Here is a 19,369-nt window from a genome sequence, read left to right as displayed (position 1 = left end):
CAAGTATTGGTAGCTCGCACTGCCAACACAAACCAAACAAAATTAACCTTAAAAAGCCAGTAGCTGCCACCAGAAAGAGCCTTTATTATGACTACAAGCAGACGGAAATATCTCAACAAATATTGGATGGAATGCCATGTTATGTTGGACAGATATTCATGTTCCCCGGAGGATTAATACTGCTGACTTTGGTGATCGGCTGACTTTTCCTCTGGTGCCACCATGAGGATTTTTGTGAAATATTGAATGCATTGTACTCTAGAGGGCATTTCATCATGTTTTCATTGTTTAAGGGCCCTCTAGAGGACACTTTATCATGTTTTCTCCACTGGAAGGGCACCATAGAGGGCATTTATCATGTTTTCTCCACTGGAAGGGCACCCTATAGGTCATTTATCATGTTTTCTCCACTGGAAGGGCACCCTATAGGTCATTTATCATGTTTTCTCCACTGGAAGGGCACCCTAGAGGTCATTTATCATGTTTTCTCCACTGGAAGGGCACCCTATAGGTCATTTATCATGTTTTCTCCACTGGAAGGGCACCCTATAGGTCATTTATCATGTTTTCTCCACTGGAAGGGCACCCTAGAGGTCATTTATCATGTTTTCTCCACTGGAAGGGCACCCTAGAGGGCACATTATCACATTTGCTGCACTGGAAGGGCACCTTTGAGGGCACCTTATCACATTTTCTCCACTGGAAGGGGACCCCCAAGGGCACTTTATCATGTTTTATCTACCATAGGGGCATCCAAGAAGGCACTTTTTCTGCGGTTTGTTCGAACATGCACCCCTTGAGTTCACCAGTGCTTTGGTGATCATAGTGTCAGGGTAACAGGGAGTTGGACGCAATACCGGACCAGGGGAATCTTAAAGTTTACCTCAGAAGGGTAACCACAAAAATTGCAAGCAATTGAAGGGGATAGGGGAAACACCAAATAAAAAAATGAGCCTAAAAAAGAAACGTTCCCTACCCTCACTAAGATACTTAGATTAGTGAACTCAGATAGTGTTGAGCAGCTGACTAGAGGATAAACTCTCTGGGAAACAGAGTCAAGTCAACTGAAGAAAAAGACACTGGCAGCAATGCCATGTCAAAACTGAGAAGCCAGGCCACACAGACCGACACACCACTCCAACAGAAAACAGGTGAGCAAATCAGGCAGATAGGTTCATGTGGTAACTTCTGCCGATACACACACCTCTACACGGCTAGACCAAGCAACAGAATGAAGCTCTCACAATGAGACTGTGAGTCAGCATCTGAGCACTGGAAACCAGGAGTAGACATATAGGCTCCACACACCTGATCCTCATCTGGGACAATCAGGCTCCACAGCTGACCCTCCTTTAGAGATATAATGAACCAACCAGCCTGCTGAGTGTGACCCTCACAGTATGATTCAAGGTCATTTTCAACATTACTGATAATGGCACCACAATATTGGTTTGATCTCTTCCACAAACACCTGCTACCCCCTCTTTGATAAAGAAAAGATTTTCATTTTACATTTTTGTAATGTTCAAAAAAGTTAAAGCTGTTCCCCCTGTTCCAGTCTTTATGATAAGTTAACAGGCGCAGGCTGTAGCTTCATATTTAGCATACAAAGAAGAGTGGCATCAATCTTCTTATTTAACTCTCTGCAAGAAAGCAAATAAGCGTATTTATTCATACTGTTTGAGCTGAACCTAATGTTTATACAAACTCAATCACAGCGGAGTTACGGGAATATTTCATGTACCTTCCAGTCCTTTGTCCTCACATTTGTCAATATGTTTGTTGTGCTCGATCTCTATCACTGTTGGGTAAGTTTTATTGACAGCAACAATGTTGTGCATACAGTTGCAGAACCTATGCTCTTTTCCAGCAAACATTAGTTGGACGGTGAAGTTGTGCACCCGGCCAAATGTCTTATACTGTGATTAATAGTCAAAGACCTCACGGCTGATGTTTAAATAACCTGCCGCATTTGAAAGTAATAAATGACATAAAATGAATAAATGAAATGATTTAATGTAATGAAAGTTAAGTAATAAAAACATGACTTTCTGTTAAGTTGTGTACACATACAGACTACTCAGCCCATTTGCACAAAAAGGCGAATGCCACGGTAATGCGCAAGGCGTTAAAGAAAACGCTACGGCTCTTGCTCTAGGGGCCTAAAGAATGCGGAAGATCACGAGATGATCCGAAAACTTTATCACTCGGTAGTCGAGACATTTTTGGCTTCATGCGCCACTGAGCAACTCTCATAGGAATGAACTTGAGCCTCCAACGCTGTATCCTGCTCTCTTTAGACATACATGGTTAAGACTGAAGCGGAAGGACAACCAACGCCGTCATGGCAGGCGCGACTTATGCATGAGCTAATGCAAAACACAAAGCACTAAAGTCACATTTGATCGCAAGAGATTTTAGTGTGTGTTGTGCTGTTTTGGCCAAATTGTTGCTCACCACACACTATAGGAACAAAACTGTTGAATTTAACATAACATGTCGACATGTGTGGGGTATCTCACATTTTCAAAATCTGTTAATATCTGAAAAATCCTTTAGTGTGGTCCAGCCTTAAGTTAGTGGTTTTCTTGACTAGACTTAACTGCGGACATTTGCGTGGCGTACAAATGACACGCAAAAAGACTAAAATGCGTACTCATGACACGCAGAATGTCCGTGTAATGTTGTGGTATTAATACGCCTTCCCGTGAGACCGGGTTGAACTACTGCATGTTTGGTGTAATTTTTCTACTTTTAGTTTAAGCACACATTTTGAAAATGCTTGAATAAAAAATGCACTATCTGCACACTTTATCTCTTCTATGTGTCTGTTGGAAGTTTTTTTTTCAACTTTGAGCCAGTTAGTCAATGTGCTTTGGCAAGATGAGGAGCAGATCAAACATTAGTGCAAGAGGCAGACACAGACAGTCTCATTTGGAGGACACGGCTAAATAATAATTAATTACAGACTTGACGTCATGATCCCACTCTGACTTTATATATGATGTCCAGGGACAGCCTGTCAGACACACACACACTCAGCTGCTGTTGTCTCGTTGAGTCTTTTCACAGAGATTGTTCTTAGTGAAATCTACTGACAAACTCACATCAAGATGGGGAACAATCATTGCCTGTTTGAGGAGGTAGCCCAACTGGCCCCTATTGCTCGGGGCATCTGCCCTTACCCAAACTACAACCCCAGTCCTCTTTTTGGGAAGATAATGCCCACCAACTCTTCACTTCATTTGAGGGACCACTACAGGACAGTGCAGTCCTCCCTGACCCCGAAGCAGCTGGAGGACTTCACCCAGGGCCTGAAGACCACTTTTGGCAGGGAGGGCAAGGTCACTCTTGGTGGGGTCGGGGTAGTGGCCCTGTCCCTGGCTGTGCTGTTTGACACTCTTGCCAGACAGGCCAGGGGAGAGTGGGTGTCAGACTCAGGGCCCATTCCAGGTTTATTTGTCAAAGACCCCCTGAGAGGGTACTACCCACCACATGTCTACACCGCCAGTGAATACCTGAGGCTGGTACCCCACATTGTAAACAACCCCACCAGGATGAGAGATGAGACAAAGAGGTAGGTACTGCAATGTGTATGCCCTATAAAATCAGTTTGGCACTAGTACTCTATATGTCAGTTTGTGTGATTTTATTGTCTGTTTTTCTCACCAAGGTACCTCAAGCAATTACTTGTCGATTTCCAATCTTTGGACAAATTGCTGGGAAATAATCGCACGCTACCGATAAAGGACGACACCATAGCAGTCAATATTATCCTGGGAATTGTTTTTGTACAAGATTTGATGCATCACCTCTCCCGCATGAACTCTACCACTGATGTGAGGGCAGTTGAGACTTTTACCTCGTTGGTTTCAGCATTTCAGCGAACGCCACTAGCTGATGTGATCTTTAATCTCAACTGTGACCCAGAGGATGCTAACAAAGATTTTTTGGCAGAAGTGCAACAATCTGAAAACCGCACCCAAGAAGCTTTTAAGAGCTGCAAGTCAGAAGAAGAAGGAAAGTCATGGCTGCTCCATGTAGCCCAGCTTGAATGGATGTATGCCATGTTCAGAATTGCGCATGCATTTGGAGAAGTCGGTCCTTTTGAAATGATGAATCGAAGGGAAGATTTTGATCTGAAGGCCGATGCACTCGGAAAATGGGCAGAGTAGTTCACTGGCCAATTTCCCAAATACAGCTAAGAAGAAAGGTACTTTAACTCTATGTTCAAAAGAAGACAGGTGATCTGATGAGGTGTTCTTTTTTTCTTACTTGCTTATTTGTTATTTTACCCTTTGAGGCCATTTTGTGTTTTGAAAGTTGCTTACTATCTGGGTGTCATCTGGACTTATCAGTGATTGTAAAAGTTTGGAATAACTGAAATACTGAAATGACTTCAGATCTGAAAAGAAAAGCCAATTCATGGTAAAATATCAGACATTTACTTTGGAATATCTCTAAATTGATAAAGTAAAAATGCTTGTTTTTGTGTCTGTATGTAGTCAGATATGTCTTCAACTCAAATGTGTCAGTTATTGACTGTTTTTTCCAGCAACCAAAAATCTAAAAATAAAGACGTTTCTTCACACTTTTGTCGAATTTCCTTTTTAATTTAAGGACACAGGTAACATGTTTTATACTGCTTGTGAATATGCATTTGCATTTACCATCGGTTGGCAATATTAACGTTATTGTCGGTGTCTAGAAACTACAGAGGCAAAAAATTTAGCAAGCCAGCAGGTGGGTAACATAATGCAGTAAATGCAAAGGCATAATGACAGAGGGAAAAGATGAGGTTGTTGGGAATAATAACATTTTCCTCAGACATATTATAGAATTACAAAGAAAAACAATATACAACTAAAATTACAATATATTCACTTATTATGCACTGAAATTTAATTTCCATGGCCTCCGCCACTACGTCAACAAACATGTCACAACTCCTCTGAGCTTTCAGAAACTTTCCACTTACGAGGTCGTGAATACCACAAGAGAGGGGCGTTCATACGGACTTAACTCGTGAACACGGTAAACACGACCCCATTTGAAGGTACCAATAATCAACTCGTGATCTCGAGATAACGGTATTAAAGAGGACCTGTTATGCTTTTGTGCTTTTTCCCTTTCCTTTAGTGTGTCACATAGTTTGTTGTGCATGTAAAAGATGTGCAAAGTTACAAAGCTCAAAGTCCACGCCAAGAGGGAGTTACTCTCCCTCACAGAAACACTGCTCCTGAACTGCATGAAACGCCTTGCTTGAAGTCTTGCCTTTTCTTCCGTAACGTGGTGATGTCACCAAGTATACATTAGCATAATTCCTGACTAGCGGCTGGTTTGGCACGCCCTCAAACAAAGTTAGTTAGAGCAGAGCTGGAGCGGAGTCCAAAGAGTTTGGTTGGATTGACAACAGAGGGCCAGCTGACCAATCAGAGCAGACTGGGTTTTTCGGGAACTTTTAGCTACAAGGTAGGTGTGTGTGGAGACTCCGTATCATGCTCATGGATGTATAAAGAGAGCTGGATACAGCGTTGGAGACGGGCTCTCTTTCATTCCTATGAGAGTTTCTCAGTGGTGCATGAAGCCAAAATGGCTCGACTGCAGAGTAATAAAATTATCCGGATCATCCGGCGATCTACTGCATCCACTGGGCCCCTAGAGCAGGCGCAGTTGCGTTTCCTTTAACCCCGACTCCCAGCCCACAGTCCAGCCTCGGTCTGTCTCTCATTCACATGAACGGAGGAAGATAAATAACTCTGGATTTGGCTATTAGTGCATTTTACAACTTTTAGGACCTAATGATTTAAATAAGGGCTAATCAAGTGTTCATACTGGGAAGTTGATTTACCTCAAAAAAATGATCTGCTGAGTTACAGACATCTTTTTCCCAATGTAAGTCTATGGGAAACACTGTTGGGTAGGTTTTACTGACAGCAACAATGTTGTGCATACAGTTGCAGAACCTTTGCTCTTTTCCAGCAAACATTAGTTGGACGGTGAAGTTGTGCAACCGGCCAAATGTCTTATACTGTGATTAATAGTCAAAGACCTCACAGGGCTGATGTCTAAATAACCTGCCGCATTTGAAAGTAATAAATGACATAAAATGAATAAATGAAATGATTTAATGTAATGAAAGTTAAGTAATAAAAACATGACTTTCTGTTAAGTTGTGTACACATACAGACTACTCAGCCCATTTGCACAAAAAGGCGAATGCCACGGTAATGCGCAAGGAGTTAAAGAAAACGCTACGGCTCTTGCTCTAGGGGCCCAATGGATGCGGAAGATCACCGGATGATCCGAAAACTTTATCACTCGGTAGTCGAGACATTTTTGGCTTCATGCGCCACTGAGCAACTCTCATAGGAATGAACTTGAGCCTCCAACGCTGTATCCTGCTCTCTTTAGACATGCATGGTTAAGACTGAAGCGGAAGGACAACCAACGCCGTCATGGCAGGCGCGACTTATGCATGAGCTAATGCAAAACACAAAGCACTAAAGTCACATTTGATCGCAAGAGATTTTAGTGTGTGTTGTGCTGTTTTGGCCCAATTGTTGCTCACCACACACTATAGGAACAAAACTGTTGAATTTAACATAACATGTCGACATGTGTGGGGTATCTCACATTTTCAAAATCTGTTAATATCTGAAAAATCCTTTAGTGTGGTCCAGCCTTAAGTTAGTGGTTTTCTTGACTAGACTTAACTGCGGACATTTGCGTGGCGTAAAAATGACACGCAAAAAGGCTAAAATGCGTACTCATGACACGCAGAATGTCCGTGTAACGTTATGGTATTAATACGCCTTCCCATGAGACCGGGTTGAACTACTGCATGTTTGGTGTAATTTTTCGACTTTTAGTTTAAGCACACATTTTGAAAATGCTTGAATAAAAAATTTACGATCTGCACACTTTATCTCTTCTATGTGTCTGTTGGAAGTTTTTTTTTCAACTTTCAGCCAGTTAGTCAATGTGCTTTGGCAAGATGAGGAGTACATCAAACATTAGTGCAACAGACAGACACAGACAGTCTCATTTGGAGGACACGGCTAAATAATAATTAATTACAGACTTGACGTCATGATCCCACTCTGACTTTATATATGATGTCCAGGGACAGCCTGTCAGACACACACACTCAGCTGCTGTTGTCTCGTTGAGTCTTTTCACAGAGATTGTTCTTAGTGAAATCTACTGACAAACTCACATCAAGATGGGGAACATGCTTTGCGAGCTTGAGGACGTAGCCCAACTGGCCCCTATTGCTCGGGACATCTGCCCTTACCCAAACTACAACCCCAGTCCTCTTTTCGGGAAAATGATGTCCACCAACTCTTCACTTCATTTGAGGGACCACTACAGGACAGTGCAGTCCTCCCTGACCCCGAAGCAGCTGGAGGACTTCACCCAGGGCCTGAAGACCACTTTTGGCAGGGAGGGCAAGGTCACTCTTGGTGGGGTCGGGGTAGTGGCCCTGTCCCTGGCTGTGCTGTTTGACACTCTTGCCAGACAGGCCAGGGGAGAGTGGGTGTCAGACTCAGGGCCCATTCCAGGTTTATTTGTCAAAGACCCCCTGAGAGGGTACTACCCACCGCATGTCTACACCGCCAGTGAATACCTGAGGCTGGTACCCCACATTGCAAACAACCCCACCAGGATGAGAGAGGAGACAGAGAGGTAGGTACTGCAATGTGTATGCCCTATAAAATCAGTTTGGCACTAGTACTCTATATGTCAGTTTGTGTGATTTTATTGTCTGTTTTTCTCACCAAGGTACCTCAAGCAATTACAAGTCGATTTCCAATCTTTGGAAACATTGGGGGAAAATAATCACACGCTACCGATAAAGGAAGACACCATAGCAGTCAATATTATGCTGGGACAAGCTTTTGCAAAAGATTTAATGTATCACCTCTCCCGCATGAACTCTACCGCTGATGTGGTAGAGTTCATCCCATATGTGGGACCGCGTCTAGATGATCTGATCTTTAATCTCAACTGTGACCTGGAGGAGGCTAACAAAGATTTTTTGGCAGAAGTGCAACAATCTGAAAACCGCACCCAAGAAGCTTTTAAGAGCTGCATGTCAGAAGAAGAAGGAAAGTCATCGCTGCTCTTTGTAGCCTACCTTGAATGGCTAGATGCCATGGCCAGCATGCCGCGTGGAGTCAGCCCTACTACAATGATGAATCGAAGGGAAGATTTTGATCTGAAGGCCGATGCACTCGGAAAATGGGCAGAGTAGTTCACTGGCCAATTTCCCAAATACAGCTAAGAAGAAAGGTACTTTAACTCTATGTTCAAAAGAAGACAGGTGATCTGATGAGGTGTTCTTTTTTTCTTACTTGCTTAATTGTTATTTTACCCTTTGAGGCCATTTTGTGTTTTGAAAGTTGCTTACTATCTGGGTGTCATTTAGACTTATCAGTGATTGTAAAAGTTGGGAATAACTGAAATACTGAAATGACTTCAGATCTGAAAAGAAAAGCCAATTCATGGTAAAATATCAGACATTTACTTTGGAATATCTCTAAATTGATAAAGTAAAAATGCTTGTTTTTGTGTCTGTATGTAGTCAGATATGTCTTCAACTCAAATGTGTCAGTTATTGACTGTTTTTTCCAGCAACCAAAAATCTAAGAATAAAGACCTTTCTTCACACTTTTGTCGAATTTTCTTTTTAATTTAAGGACACAGGTAACATGTTTTATACTGCTTGTGAATATGCATTTGCATTTGCATTTACCATCGGTTGGCAATATTAACGTTATTGTCGGTGTCTAGAAACTACAGAGGCTAAGAATTTAGCAAGCCAGCAGGTGGGTAACATAATGCAGTAAATGCAAAGGCATAATGACAGAGGGAAAAGATGAGGTTGTTGGGAATAATAACATTTTCCTCAGACATATTATAGAATTACAAAGAAAAACAATATACAACTAAAATTACAATATATTCACTTATTATGCACTGAAATTTAACTTCCATGGCCTCCGCCACTACGTCAACAAACATGTCACAACTCTTGACCTCTGAGCTTTCAGAAACTTTCCACTTACGAGGTCGTGAATACCACAAGAGAGGGGCGTTCATACGGACTCAACTCGTGAACACGGTAAACACGACCCCATTTGAAGGTACCAATAATCAACTCGTGATCTCGAGATAACGGTATTAAAGAGGACCTGTTATGCTTTTGTGCTTTTTCCCTTTCCTTTAGTGTGTCACATAGTTTGTTGTGCATGTAAAAGATGTGCAAAGTTACAAAGCTCAAAGTCCACGCCAAGAGGGAGTTACTCTCCCTCACAGAAACACTGCTCCTGAACTGCATGAAACGCCTTGCTTAAAGTCTTGCCTTTTCCTCCGTAACGTGGTGATGTCACCAAGTATACATTAGCATAATTCCTGACTAGCGGCTGGTTTGGCACGCCCTCAAACAAAGTTAGTTAGAGCAGAGCTGGAGCGGAGTCCAAAGAGTTTGGTTGGATTGACAACAGAGGGCCAGCTGACCAATCAGAGCAGACTGGGCTTTTCGGGAACTTTTAGCTACAAGGTAGGTGTGTGTGGAGACTCCATATCATGCTCATGGATGTATAAAGAGAGCTGGATACAGCGTTGGAGACGGGCTCCCTTTCATTCCTATGAGAGTTGCTCAGTGGTGCATGAAGCCAAAATGGCTCGACTGCAGAGTGATAAAATTATCCGGATCATCCGGCGATGGCGATCTACTGCATCCACTGGGCCCCTAGAGCAGGCGCAGTAGCGTTTCCTTTAACCCCGCCTCCCAGCCCTCAGTCCAGCCTCGGTCTGTCTCTCATTCACATGAACGGAGGAAGATAAATAACTCTGGATTTGGCTATTAGTGCATTTTACAACTTTTAGGACCTAATGATTTAAATAAGGGCTAATCAAGTGTTCGTACTAGGAAGTTGATTTACCTTAAAAAAATGATCTGCTGAGTTACAGACATCTCTTTCCCAATGTAAGTCTATGGGAAACACTGTTGGGTAGGTTTTACTGACAGCAACAATGTTGTGCATACAGTTGCAGAACCTTTGCTCTTTTCCAGCAAACAGTAGTCGGACAGTGAAGTTGTGCACCCGGCCAAATGTCTTATACTGTGATTAATAGTCAAAGACCTCACAGGGCTGATGTCTAAATAACCTGCCGCATTTGAAAGTAATAAATGACATAAAATGAATAAATGAAATGATTTAATGTAATGAAAGTTAAGTAATAAAAACATGACTTTCTGTTAAGTTGTGTACACATACAGACTACTCAGCCCATTTGCACAAAAAGGCGAATGCCACGGTAATGCGCAAGGAGTTAAAGAAAACGCTACGGCTCTTGCTCTAGGGGCCCAATGGATGCGGAAGATCACCGGATGATCCGAAAACTTTATCACTCGGTAGTCGAGACATTTTTGGCTTCATGCGCCACTGAGCAACTCTCATAGGAATGAACTTGAGCCTCCAACGCTGTATCCTGCTCTCTTTAGACATGCATGGTTAAGACTGAAGCGGAAGGACAACCAACGCCGTCATGGCAGGCGCGACTTATGCATGAGCTAATGCAAAACACAAAGCACTAAAGTCACATTTGATCGCAAGAGATTTTAGTGTGTGTTGTGCTGTTTTGGCCCAATTGTTGCTCACCACACACTATAGGAACAAAACTGTTGAATTTAACATAACATGTCGACATGTGTGGGGTATCTCACATTTTCAAAATCTGTTAATATCTGAAAAATCCTTTAGTGTGGTCCAGCCTTAAGTTAGTGGTTTTCTTGACTAGACTTAACTGCGGACATTTGCGTGGCGTACAAATGACACGCAAAAAGACTAAAATGCGTACTCATGACACGCAGAATGTCCGTGTAACGTTATGGTATTAATACGCCTTCCCATGAGACCGGGTTGAACTACTGCATGTTTATGTATGGTGTAATTTTTCTACTTTTAGTTTAAGCACACATTTTGAAAATGCTTGAATAAAAAATGCACTATCTGCACACTTTATCTCTTCTATGTGTCTGTTGGAAGTTTTTTTTTCAACTTTGAGCCAGTTAGTCAATGTGCTTTGGCAAGATGAGGAGCAGATCAAACATTAGTGCAAGAGGCAGACACAGACAGTCTCATTTGGAGGACACGGCTAAATAATAATTAATGACAGACTTGACGTCATGATCCCACTCTGACTTTATATATGATGTCCAGGCACAGCCTGTCAGACACACACACTCAGCTGCTGTTGTCTCGTTGAGTCTTTTCACAGAGATTGTTCTTAGTGAAATCTACTGACAAACTCACATCAAGATGGCGAACAATCATTGCGGGTTTGAGGAGATAGCCCAACTGACCCCTATTGCTCGGGACATCTGCCCTTACCCAAACTACAACCACAGTCCTCTTTTCGGGAAGATGATGTCCGCCAACTCTTCACTTCATTTGAGGGACCACTACAGGACAGTGCAGTCCTCCCTGACCCCGAAGCAGCTGGAGGACTTCACCCAGGGCCTGAAGACCACTTTTGGCAGGGAGGGCAAGGTCACTCTTGGTGGGGTCGGGGTAGTGGCCCTGTCCCTGGCTGTGCTGTTTGACACTCTTGCCAGACAGGCCAGGGGAGAGTGGGTGTCAGACTCAGGGCCCATTCCAGGTTTATTTGTCAAAGACCCCCTGAGAGGGTACTACCCACCGCATGTCTACACCGCCAGTGAATACCTGAGGCTGGTACCCCACATTGCAAACAACCCCACCAGGATGAGAGATGAGACAAAGAGGTAGGTACTGCAATGTGTATGCCCTATAAAATCAGTTTGGCACTAGAACTCTATATGTCAGTTTGTGTGATTTTATTGTCTGTTTTTCTCACCAAGGTACCTCAAGCAATTAGAAGTCGATTTCCAATCTTTGGACAAATTGCTGGGAAATAATCGCACGCTACCGATAAAGGACGACACCATAGCAGTCAATATTATCCTGGGAATGGTTTTTGAACGAGATTTGACGAATCACGTCTCCCGCATGAACTCTACCACTGATGTGAGGGCTGTTTACTATTTTACCTGGTTGATTTCAGCATTTTGGGGAAAGCCACCAGCTGATGTGATCTTTAATCTCAACTGTGACCCAGAGGATGCTAACAAAGATTTTTTGGCTGAAGTGCAACAATCTGAAAACCGCACCCAAGAAGCTTTTAAGAGCTGCAAGTCAGAAGAAGAAGGAAAGTCATGGCTGCTCCATGTAGCCCAGCTTGAATGGGAAGATGCCATGAACAGAATTGTGCAAGTAGTTGTGAAGGGAAAGGAAGATTTTGATCTGAAGGCCGATGCACTCGGAAAATGGGCAGAGTAGTTCACTGGCCAATTTCCCAAATACAGCTAAGAAGAAAGGTACTTTAACTCTATGTTCAAAAGAAGACAGGTGATCTGATGAGGTGTTCTTTTTTTCTTACTTGCTTATTTGTTATTTTACCCTTTGAGGCCATTTTGTGTTTTGAAAGTTGCTTACTATCTGGGTGTCATTTAGACTTATCAGTGATTGTAAAAGTTGGGAATAACTGAAATACTGAAATGACTTCAGATCTGAAAAGAAAAGCCAATTCATGGTAGAAATATCAGACATTTACTTTGGAATATCTCTAAATTGATAAAGTAAAAATGCTTGTTTTTGTGTCTGTATGTAGTCAGATATGTCTTCAACTCAAATGTGTCAGTTATTGACTGTTTTTTCCAGCAACCAAAAATCTAAGAATAAAGACCTTCACACTTTTGTCGAATTTTCTTTTTAATTTAAGGACACAGGTAACATGTTTTATACTGCTTGTGAATATGGATTTGCATTTGCATTTACCATCGGTTGGCAATATTAACGTTATTGTCGGTGTCTAGAAACTACAGAGGCTAAGAATTTAGCAAGCCAGCAGGTGGGTAACATAATGCAGTAAATGCAAAGGCATAATGACAGAGGAAAAAGATGAGGTTGTTGGGAATAATAACATTTTCCTCAGACATATTATAGAATTACAAAGAAAAACAATATACAACTAAAATTACAATATATTCACTTATTATGCACTGAAATTTAACTTCCATGGCCTCCGCCACTACGTCAACAAACATGTCACAACTCTTGACCTCTGAGCTTTCAGAAACTTTCCACTTACGAGGTCGTGAATACCACAAGAGGGGGGCGTTCATACGGACTCAACTCGTGAACACGGTAAACACGACCCCATTTGAAGGTACCAATAATCAACTCGTGATCTCGAGATAACGGTATTAAAGAGGACCTGTTATGCTTTTGTGCTTTTTCCCTTTCCTTTAGTGTGTCACATAGTTTGTTGTGCATGTAAAAGATGTGCAAAGTTACAAAGCTCAAAGTCCACGCCAAGAGGGAGTTACTCTCCCTCACAGAAACACTGCTCCTGAACTGCATGAAACGCCTTGCTTAAAGTCTTGCCTTTTCCTCCGTAACGTGGTGATGTCACCAAGTATACATTAGCATAATTCCTGACTAGCGGCTGGTTTGGCACGCCCTCAAACAAAGTTAGTTAGAGCAGAGCTGGAGCGGAGTCCAAAGAGTTTGGTTGGATTGACAACAGAGGGCCAGCTGACCAATCAGAGCAGACTGGGCTTTTTGGGAACTTTTAGCTACAAGGTAGGTGTGTGTGGAGACTCCGTATCATGCTCATGGATGTATAAAGAGAGCTGGATACAGCGTTGGAGACGGGCTCCCTTTTATTCCTATGAGAGTTGCTCAGTGGCGCATGAAGCCAAAATGGCTCGACTGCAGAGTGATAAAATTATCCGGATCATCCGGCGATGGCGATCTACTGCATCCACTGGGCCCCTAGAGCAGGCGCAGTAGCGTTTCCTTTAACCCCGACTCCCAGCCCACAGTCCAGCCTCGGTCTGTCTCTCATTCACATAACTCTGGATTTGGCTATTAGTGCATTTTACAACTTTTAGGACCTAATGATTTAAATAAGAGCTAATCAAGTGTTCGTACTGGGAAGTTGATTTACCTCAAAAAAATTATCCACTGAGTTACAGACATCTCTTTCCCAATGTAAGTCTATGGGAAAAAGTCGTTTTGGGCCCAATGGCATCACGTGACGGACACAGGTGTTGTAGTACCACCGTTCGGCCACTACGAAAATTCAAAGCTTGGCGCTCTTCCTGGGGGCTTGATCACGCTACATTATAAGCCCGCCCACTTTTTAGCGGTCCAATCAAATGCTAAGGATTTGATTTAAATCCCTCTCGTAACTGTACACCGCTCACTGGGAATTACTCACGGTACAGAAGCTAAAGACGCTCTAACTTCCATTTTACTGGGACTTTAACTTATCGCTAAAGCACGTGTCTGGATCCTGAATGTACGTACTTGTGTGTGTATGTGTGTGTATATGTGTGTGTGCGCTCCAAATAACTCCCTAATCCAGTACCGTAGTAAACAAGCAGAGCGCTGCGGGTTGAAAATCAAGCACTCGAAAAGATCCAGACCACCAGAATCTGTACCGTCAGTCTGAAAACCTGGACTCCCTCCCGGGCTTGTAGCGAGTCAGCGGACAGAGTTCACCGCGGGTACTCTGGCGAGCGTGTGTGTGTGTGTGTGTGTGTATATAAACTACAATTTAAGTACATGTGAGTGGGCATTCGTGTGCACCGCGTCCTGCAAATTCAAACAACAGAACTGGCAGTATTTTTGTTTCTTTCCATGAGCTTACCCACATTGAAATTGAACCTTTTAAGGATCAACTTAGCAGCGTCCCTTGTTTTGGTTGGGTTCCTTACACAGCTTTTGAGTTGAAAAGTTCTCCCCGAGCTGAGTGTGCCTATTGTGTGGCTCTTTGAGTGCGATGTGTGTGCCAGCAGTGCCCCCATGTTGAGGGAGGATGTAGTCACCGCAGACAGAGGAAAACAGGCAGCAGCATCAGGTCATGCTACTCTCTGTTGAGAATGCTTTTGTTGTTCTTCAACCGTTTCCAGGGACAGAATAAATAGCTCCGCTTAACCAAAGGCATTTGCCTCCCTCGCTGCTATGAATGCACCACCATGAGAAACATATTACCAGCGGTTACGAGTGTTTCTGGAAATACTCCCCTCTCTCTTTCTGTTTTTCTTTTGCAAGCATCGCTGGGACACGTGAAAGACAGAAATCTCCATCGTTTGTCCCGGTCAACATCTAGTCAGCGAACATGGAGGCTTTGATTTGTCATGGTTGGTCTTATCTCTATGAAATACAACAGCATTTTTGGGACTAAGAGACAGAATCCCAAATAATTGTGAGGACTGTTTCCTCGTTTTCATCCACTTAAGGTCCACTTCTACCAGCCACTGAGATCCTTCAGCATCAAGAGGCTGTAGCTCTGGCCCTTATTGTGGGCTTTATGTGGATCTTAAAAGATCTTAAAGGTCAACGCTGGAATGTAGCAGGAGTGAACTGATATGGAGGGAGTGACTGAGAGGTCAAAGTGTTGAGGATGTCAATAGAGCAGATTCCTAAATGGATGAAATGAAAGTTATTTGATGAGTTTTTGATAGAGATCATTGACCTATATTGCTACGATGTAAAGGTGAGCTTATAGTCTAAGACTACAAACAGACCTTCTTGAGTTTCCTGACATCAGTGTACTCTCCACACTAATCAGGAACACAAGCGTAAAGGAATTTCCCCATTATGTAAGGTGTGAGGGGAAATTCTTCTGAGAAAATTGGTGCACTGAAAGAGATCTAGAGATAGTGAGATTGAGAGAGACATGGAGAGAGAAAAACACGACAGAGGAGACAAAGAGAGGTCAGGCTGACGGAGAGAGAGGAACGCTACGAGGAGCTGGGAACACTTCATTTATGTCCAACTAGTGATGGAAACAGGTCAATGGTTGGCCTAGAACGGTGGCTCTCAAACTTTTTATCAGTAATGTACCCCTTACGCCAAGTGCCCCCTGACCAGCACAAAAAGTAACAGAAGAAAAGTAATCGTGAACGTGATTGAGTTTATTGCGGCAGTTAGAGATGCTAAAGTTGAAATTCAGAGCATTATTACAGCAGGAGACTTTTGTTCATGTGCCGCGCAAAACCAACAACCTGTTGTTTGTCTTTGTCTTCACAATGTTAAAGCTGCCTTCACATGTTAAGAAATTTGCTCATCGCTAGGTAGGACGCAGATCCTTGCAGAGGCAAAGCACGGCGCAGGTATAATGTCACCAAAAAGAGCGCAAGGAAAGCGGTTCACCGTTGCTAGGCAACGACAACAGTTGCAGCTGTTATCTCATTGGTTGCGCTTTGAAAGGTCAGCGGCAACCGAGGTCAAAGTTGGAATAATTTGAACTTTGAGCGCAGCGCTCAGTGGCAATTTCAAGCGGTACGTCGCTCTCCCCATAGGAAAACAATGGACACAATGATGTAAATACGGGCTATTCAAGTGTTCGTTGATTTACCTCAAAGAAAATGATCCTCTGATTTACAGACGTCTCTTTCCCAATGTAAGTCAATGGGAAAAAGTCTTTTTGGACCCAATGGCATCACGTGATGGACACGGAAGTTGTAGTACCACCGTTTGGCCACTACAAAAAATAGCTTCACAGCCCGGCGCTCTTCCTGGGGGCATGGGGTACCCCGTGTATCTGTCTCCGATGCCGAGGGCCACTGACCAAGCGGGCGGTATTTGACGAGTTGGGTGTGAGAATGTGTTTCTGCATCTCATCTAATCCTATAACGTTACACATGTGTATACATCTGTGTGTAACAAGTTAGAATGCAAAGACAGATGGATTCCAGTTCAGGTATCATTAAAGGGTCAAACTATTTACTACACGATGTCACACATACAGTCGTGATGTAAAGTAGAACGAAGCAGTAAGTCTCACAATGTGTGCCAAACGATACACACTCCATTAAAGCCCTGACATGTTCTCTTCGTCCACTCAGATAACAGAAAATATTTGACTATGACTAAGAAAAGTGCTTTACATAAACAAATATTTGATTGCAGTCACAGTACCGTTTATGTAGCGTGTTCCTAATCTGTCAGTGGCACATAGATGGGAAAGCCACAGTGAAAAGTTTCACCCTGCTGTCAAACAATCTTTGGTTATACTGTATAACTGATCGTTTTGACCTGTACAGTGTAGAATGTAGCCCCTCCAGCTTCCCAAGAGGTTTACATTATGAGATCCCAGCTCTGGATTTACACAGACCTCAAGGGATCAATGTGTCATGGCCGGAGGCGCTGACAGATTTGTCTGTGGTTAGTTAGCATGAGATGAAACGCCGACAGCAAAAACATCTTACAGCCCAGCAGCAGATGTCAGACACGTATATATATGCGGGCTTCGTATCATGCAAGAAAAATCAATATTTGTTATATTAATGTTATCTGTTTTGACTGTTGTTACACAGACTCAAGAGAGACAAATGGATTTTTACGAAGTAATGTGCCGATTTGTTGCCTGATAACCTCCAGAAACCATTAAGCAGGACCTTAGTTTCAGTCCACAGAGATTGTTGAGAGCAGGTTATCTACTCTATTTGTTTGGATCTGTAGGAGCCTCTTTTACTGCTCCACATCTGTCTTAAATCATCCTCTAATGGTCACCTTAAATATCAAAGTCAACTGATCCTGAGAGTCCTTCTGAGAAACAGGCACTTAATCAACCACTTCAATAACTGCATATGTTTATGTGTGTGCTGTATGGAAACAATAGCACCTCCCACGGAGAAAACAAAGCCCGTAAGGAGGGAAGAGAGGCATAAAGGAAGGAGGCCGGTTCTGAACATTTCTGGCATTCCTCAGCTCCATGCAGCAGCAGGATTTTCTTTAGGGGAAGTAGTCGGTCCGGCCAAGAGCCACTGGAGCAGGACCCTGCAGGGAGCCTTGCTTTCTCCTCATTGGCCAAAGCAGAGCTGAACTGGCTCGGTGCCAACCGCGACAGGAAGAGCACATTAAAGCAAGAATTCAGGATATTGGCGGGCAGGGATATTGTTTAACCTGACACAAGTAAACAAGCAGAAGTGTGTGTGCATGAGAGAGAAAGAGTGGAAAGCATTACTCTGTGTTCCTCTTCACAGGATGCTGGCATTTCCTGTTCAGAGAGGCTGCTGGATATTTATGGAAGACTGGCCCGAAGAGAGGACTTTTATTTTCTTTATGATACAGTGTTTCTCTAAATAGACCTGCTGAGAGGAAAAGCAGATGCTTCACATGTGATCTGGTCCAAACAGACTACACACGCAGGTGAACTATTAGGTAACACCAGACAAACAGAAACTCCGAAGGGGTCTATCATCAGTGTTATGGGTTAATGAGAACCTATGGAGCTTTATAGGAGAGCAATATGTGGTGGGATGATAAAAAAAGATAAATGAAAAGATAATACAAAAAGGTTGCATCAGTCTGAAGAGTCACAAGATGATTAACAAGTCTGACTTTGTTGCTTTTTATAATGAACAAGAGAGTTTAATCAAGTAAAGCCTCTAAAACAGGGCTGGACTGGGAGAAAGAAATCGGCCCTGGCATTTTGGCCCCACACACACCACCCATCTTCGCTCTCCCCTATGTATACCAACATGTCTAACAACACTAAAGCAGAGGAAACATGATAAATCCCTTCAACAAGTGGTTGCAAAATTGTGTCTAGGGGGTTCTGGGGGCATGTTCTCCTGGAGAAAAGTTTGGCCGTAGAAGCCCCGGCGGATTAAGGTGGTCAGCGGCCCCTAGGTTACTCTTTGTGTGGGGCACCCTTCTCATCATGCCATGTGTAAAAGTGTGCTAGGGATATTACACAGGTACACACTCAGAGAGCACACACACACATTGAGACAGCCGTTACTCTAAGCCTTGAAATATCTAGCAATTTAGGGATTTTCTTTAGTAGATCATGGTCACGGTGTTCTTTCACAGCCATTGTGCTTTTTGTGCTCCGCGATCATATTTTCTTTCTGACATATTGCCGCTATTCTGTCCAGTAGCAGTGACGAATCAGATGCTTCATTTTTAAAAATGTTTCTTATGGGCTAGAAGGGGTCAAGGTTGTTCTTTTTTCCCCCCTCTGAAGTACATTTAAATATTAAAAAAGGATCTGGCCAATCCAGGGCCCTTGCAAACACGGGGCCCCTAGACTGCAGCCTCTGGCTTGTCTAATGTTTCTATGCCATCATATATACTGAGCTGAATTATTGCATATTTTTAATGAGTTTGCCTGCCTGATTGTAAACATGTAGTGAATTATTGTAAAGCAGAATTAGGCTTCTAGTGCATTTTAGACCACACAGTCCGTAAATAGAAATTCATATTTAATACCACACCTATTCCTGACTGATCAGAACGTTATTAAGAATCATTAGGCCTAC

At 43.0% G+C, this 19,369-nt stretch overlaps 3 protein-coding genes across 3 annotated transcripts; all 3 read left to right on the top strand.

The window, feature by feature from the left end:
- Positions 1–3,024: 3,024 nt before the first annotated feature.
- Positions 3,025–4,592, top strand: LOC141780776 (uncharacterized). Its single transcript, XM_074656151.1, has 2 exons — positions 3,025–3,577; positions 3,674–4,592. Exons 1-2 carry the CDS (start codon positions 3,114–3,116, stop codon positions 4,173–4,175), a joined length of 966 nt encoding a protein of 321 aa, XP_074512252.1. The 5' UTR covers positions 3,025–3,113; the 3' UTR covers positions 4,176–4,592.
- Positions 4,593–7,123: 2,531 nt separating this feature from the next.
- Positions 7,124–8,673, top strand: LOC141780775 (uncharacterized). The gene is made up of 2 exons (XM_074656150.1): positions 7,124–7,689; positions 7,786–8,673. Exons 1-2 carry the CDS (start codon positions 7,226–7,228, stop codon positions 8,255–8,257), a joined length of 936 nt encoding a protein of 311 aa, XP_074512251.1. The 5' UTR covers positions 7,124–7,225; the 3' UTR covers positions 8,258–8,673.
- Positions 8,674–11,248: 2,575 nt separating this feature from the next.
- On the top strand, positions 11,249–12,780 carry LOC141780774 (uncharacterized). The gene is made up of 2 exons (XM_074656149.1): positions 11,249–11,794; positions 11,891–12,780. The coding sequence occupies exons 1-2, from the start codon at positions 11,331–11,333 to the stop codon at positions 12,366–12,368; spliced, it is 942 nt and encodes a 313-aa protein (XP_074512250.1). The 5' UTR covers positions 11,249–11,330; the 3' UTR covers positions 12,369–12,780.
- The last annotated feature ends 6,589 nt before the right edge of the window (positions 12,781–19,369 follow it).

The sequence above is a fragment of the Sebastes fasciatus genome, chromosome 13, assembly GCF_043250625.1.
Source record: "Sebastes fasciatus isolate fSebFas1 chromosome 13, fSebFas1.pri, whole genome shotgun sequence".
In the NCBI taxonomy this organism is placed as follows: Eukaryota; Metazoa; Chordata; class Actinopteri; order Perciformes; family Sebastidae; genus Sebastes; species Sebastes fasciatus.
Note: the sequence above shows the minus strand (reverse complement) of the source record. Positions and strands in the feature narration are given on the sequence as shown.

Bases quoted from the DNA above. Each gene is read 5' to 3' on its own strand.
- LOC141780776 (XM_074656151.1), top strand. From the start codon at position 3,114: ATGGGGAACAATCATTGCCTGTTTGAGGAGGTAGCCCAACTGGCCCCT. The intron at 3,578-3,673 runs GTAGGTACTGCA...TTTCTCACCAAG, and splicing joins ATGAGAGATGAGACAAAGAG to GTACCTCAAGCAATTACTTG.
- LOC141780775 (XM_074656150.1), top strand. From the start codon at position 7,226: ATGGGGAACATGCTTTGCGAGCTTGAGGACGTAGCCCAACTGGCCCCT. The intron at 7,690-7,785 runs GTAGGTACTGCA...TTTCTCACCAAG, and splicing joins ATGAGAGAGGAGACAGAGAG to GTACCTCAAGCAATTACAAG.
- LOC141780774 (XM_074656149.1), top strand. From the start codon at position 11,331: ATGGCGAACAATCATTGCGGGTTTGAGGAGATAGCCCAACTGACCCCT. The intron at 11,795-11,890 runs GTAGGTACTGCA...TTTCTCACCAAG, and splicing joins ATGAGAGATGAGACAAAGAG to GTACCTCAAGCAATTAGAAG.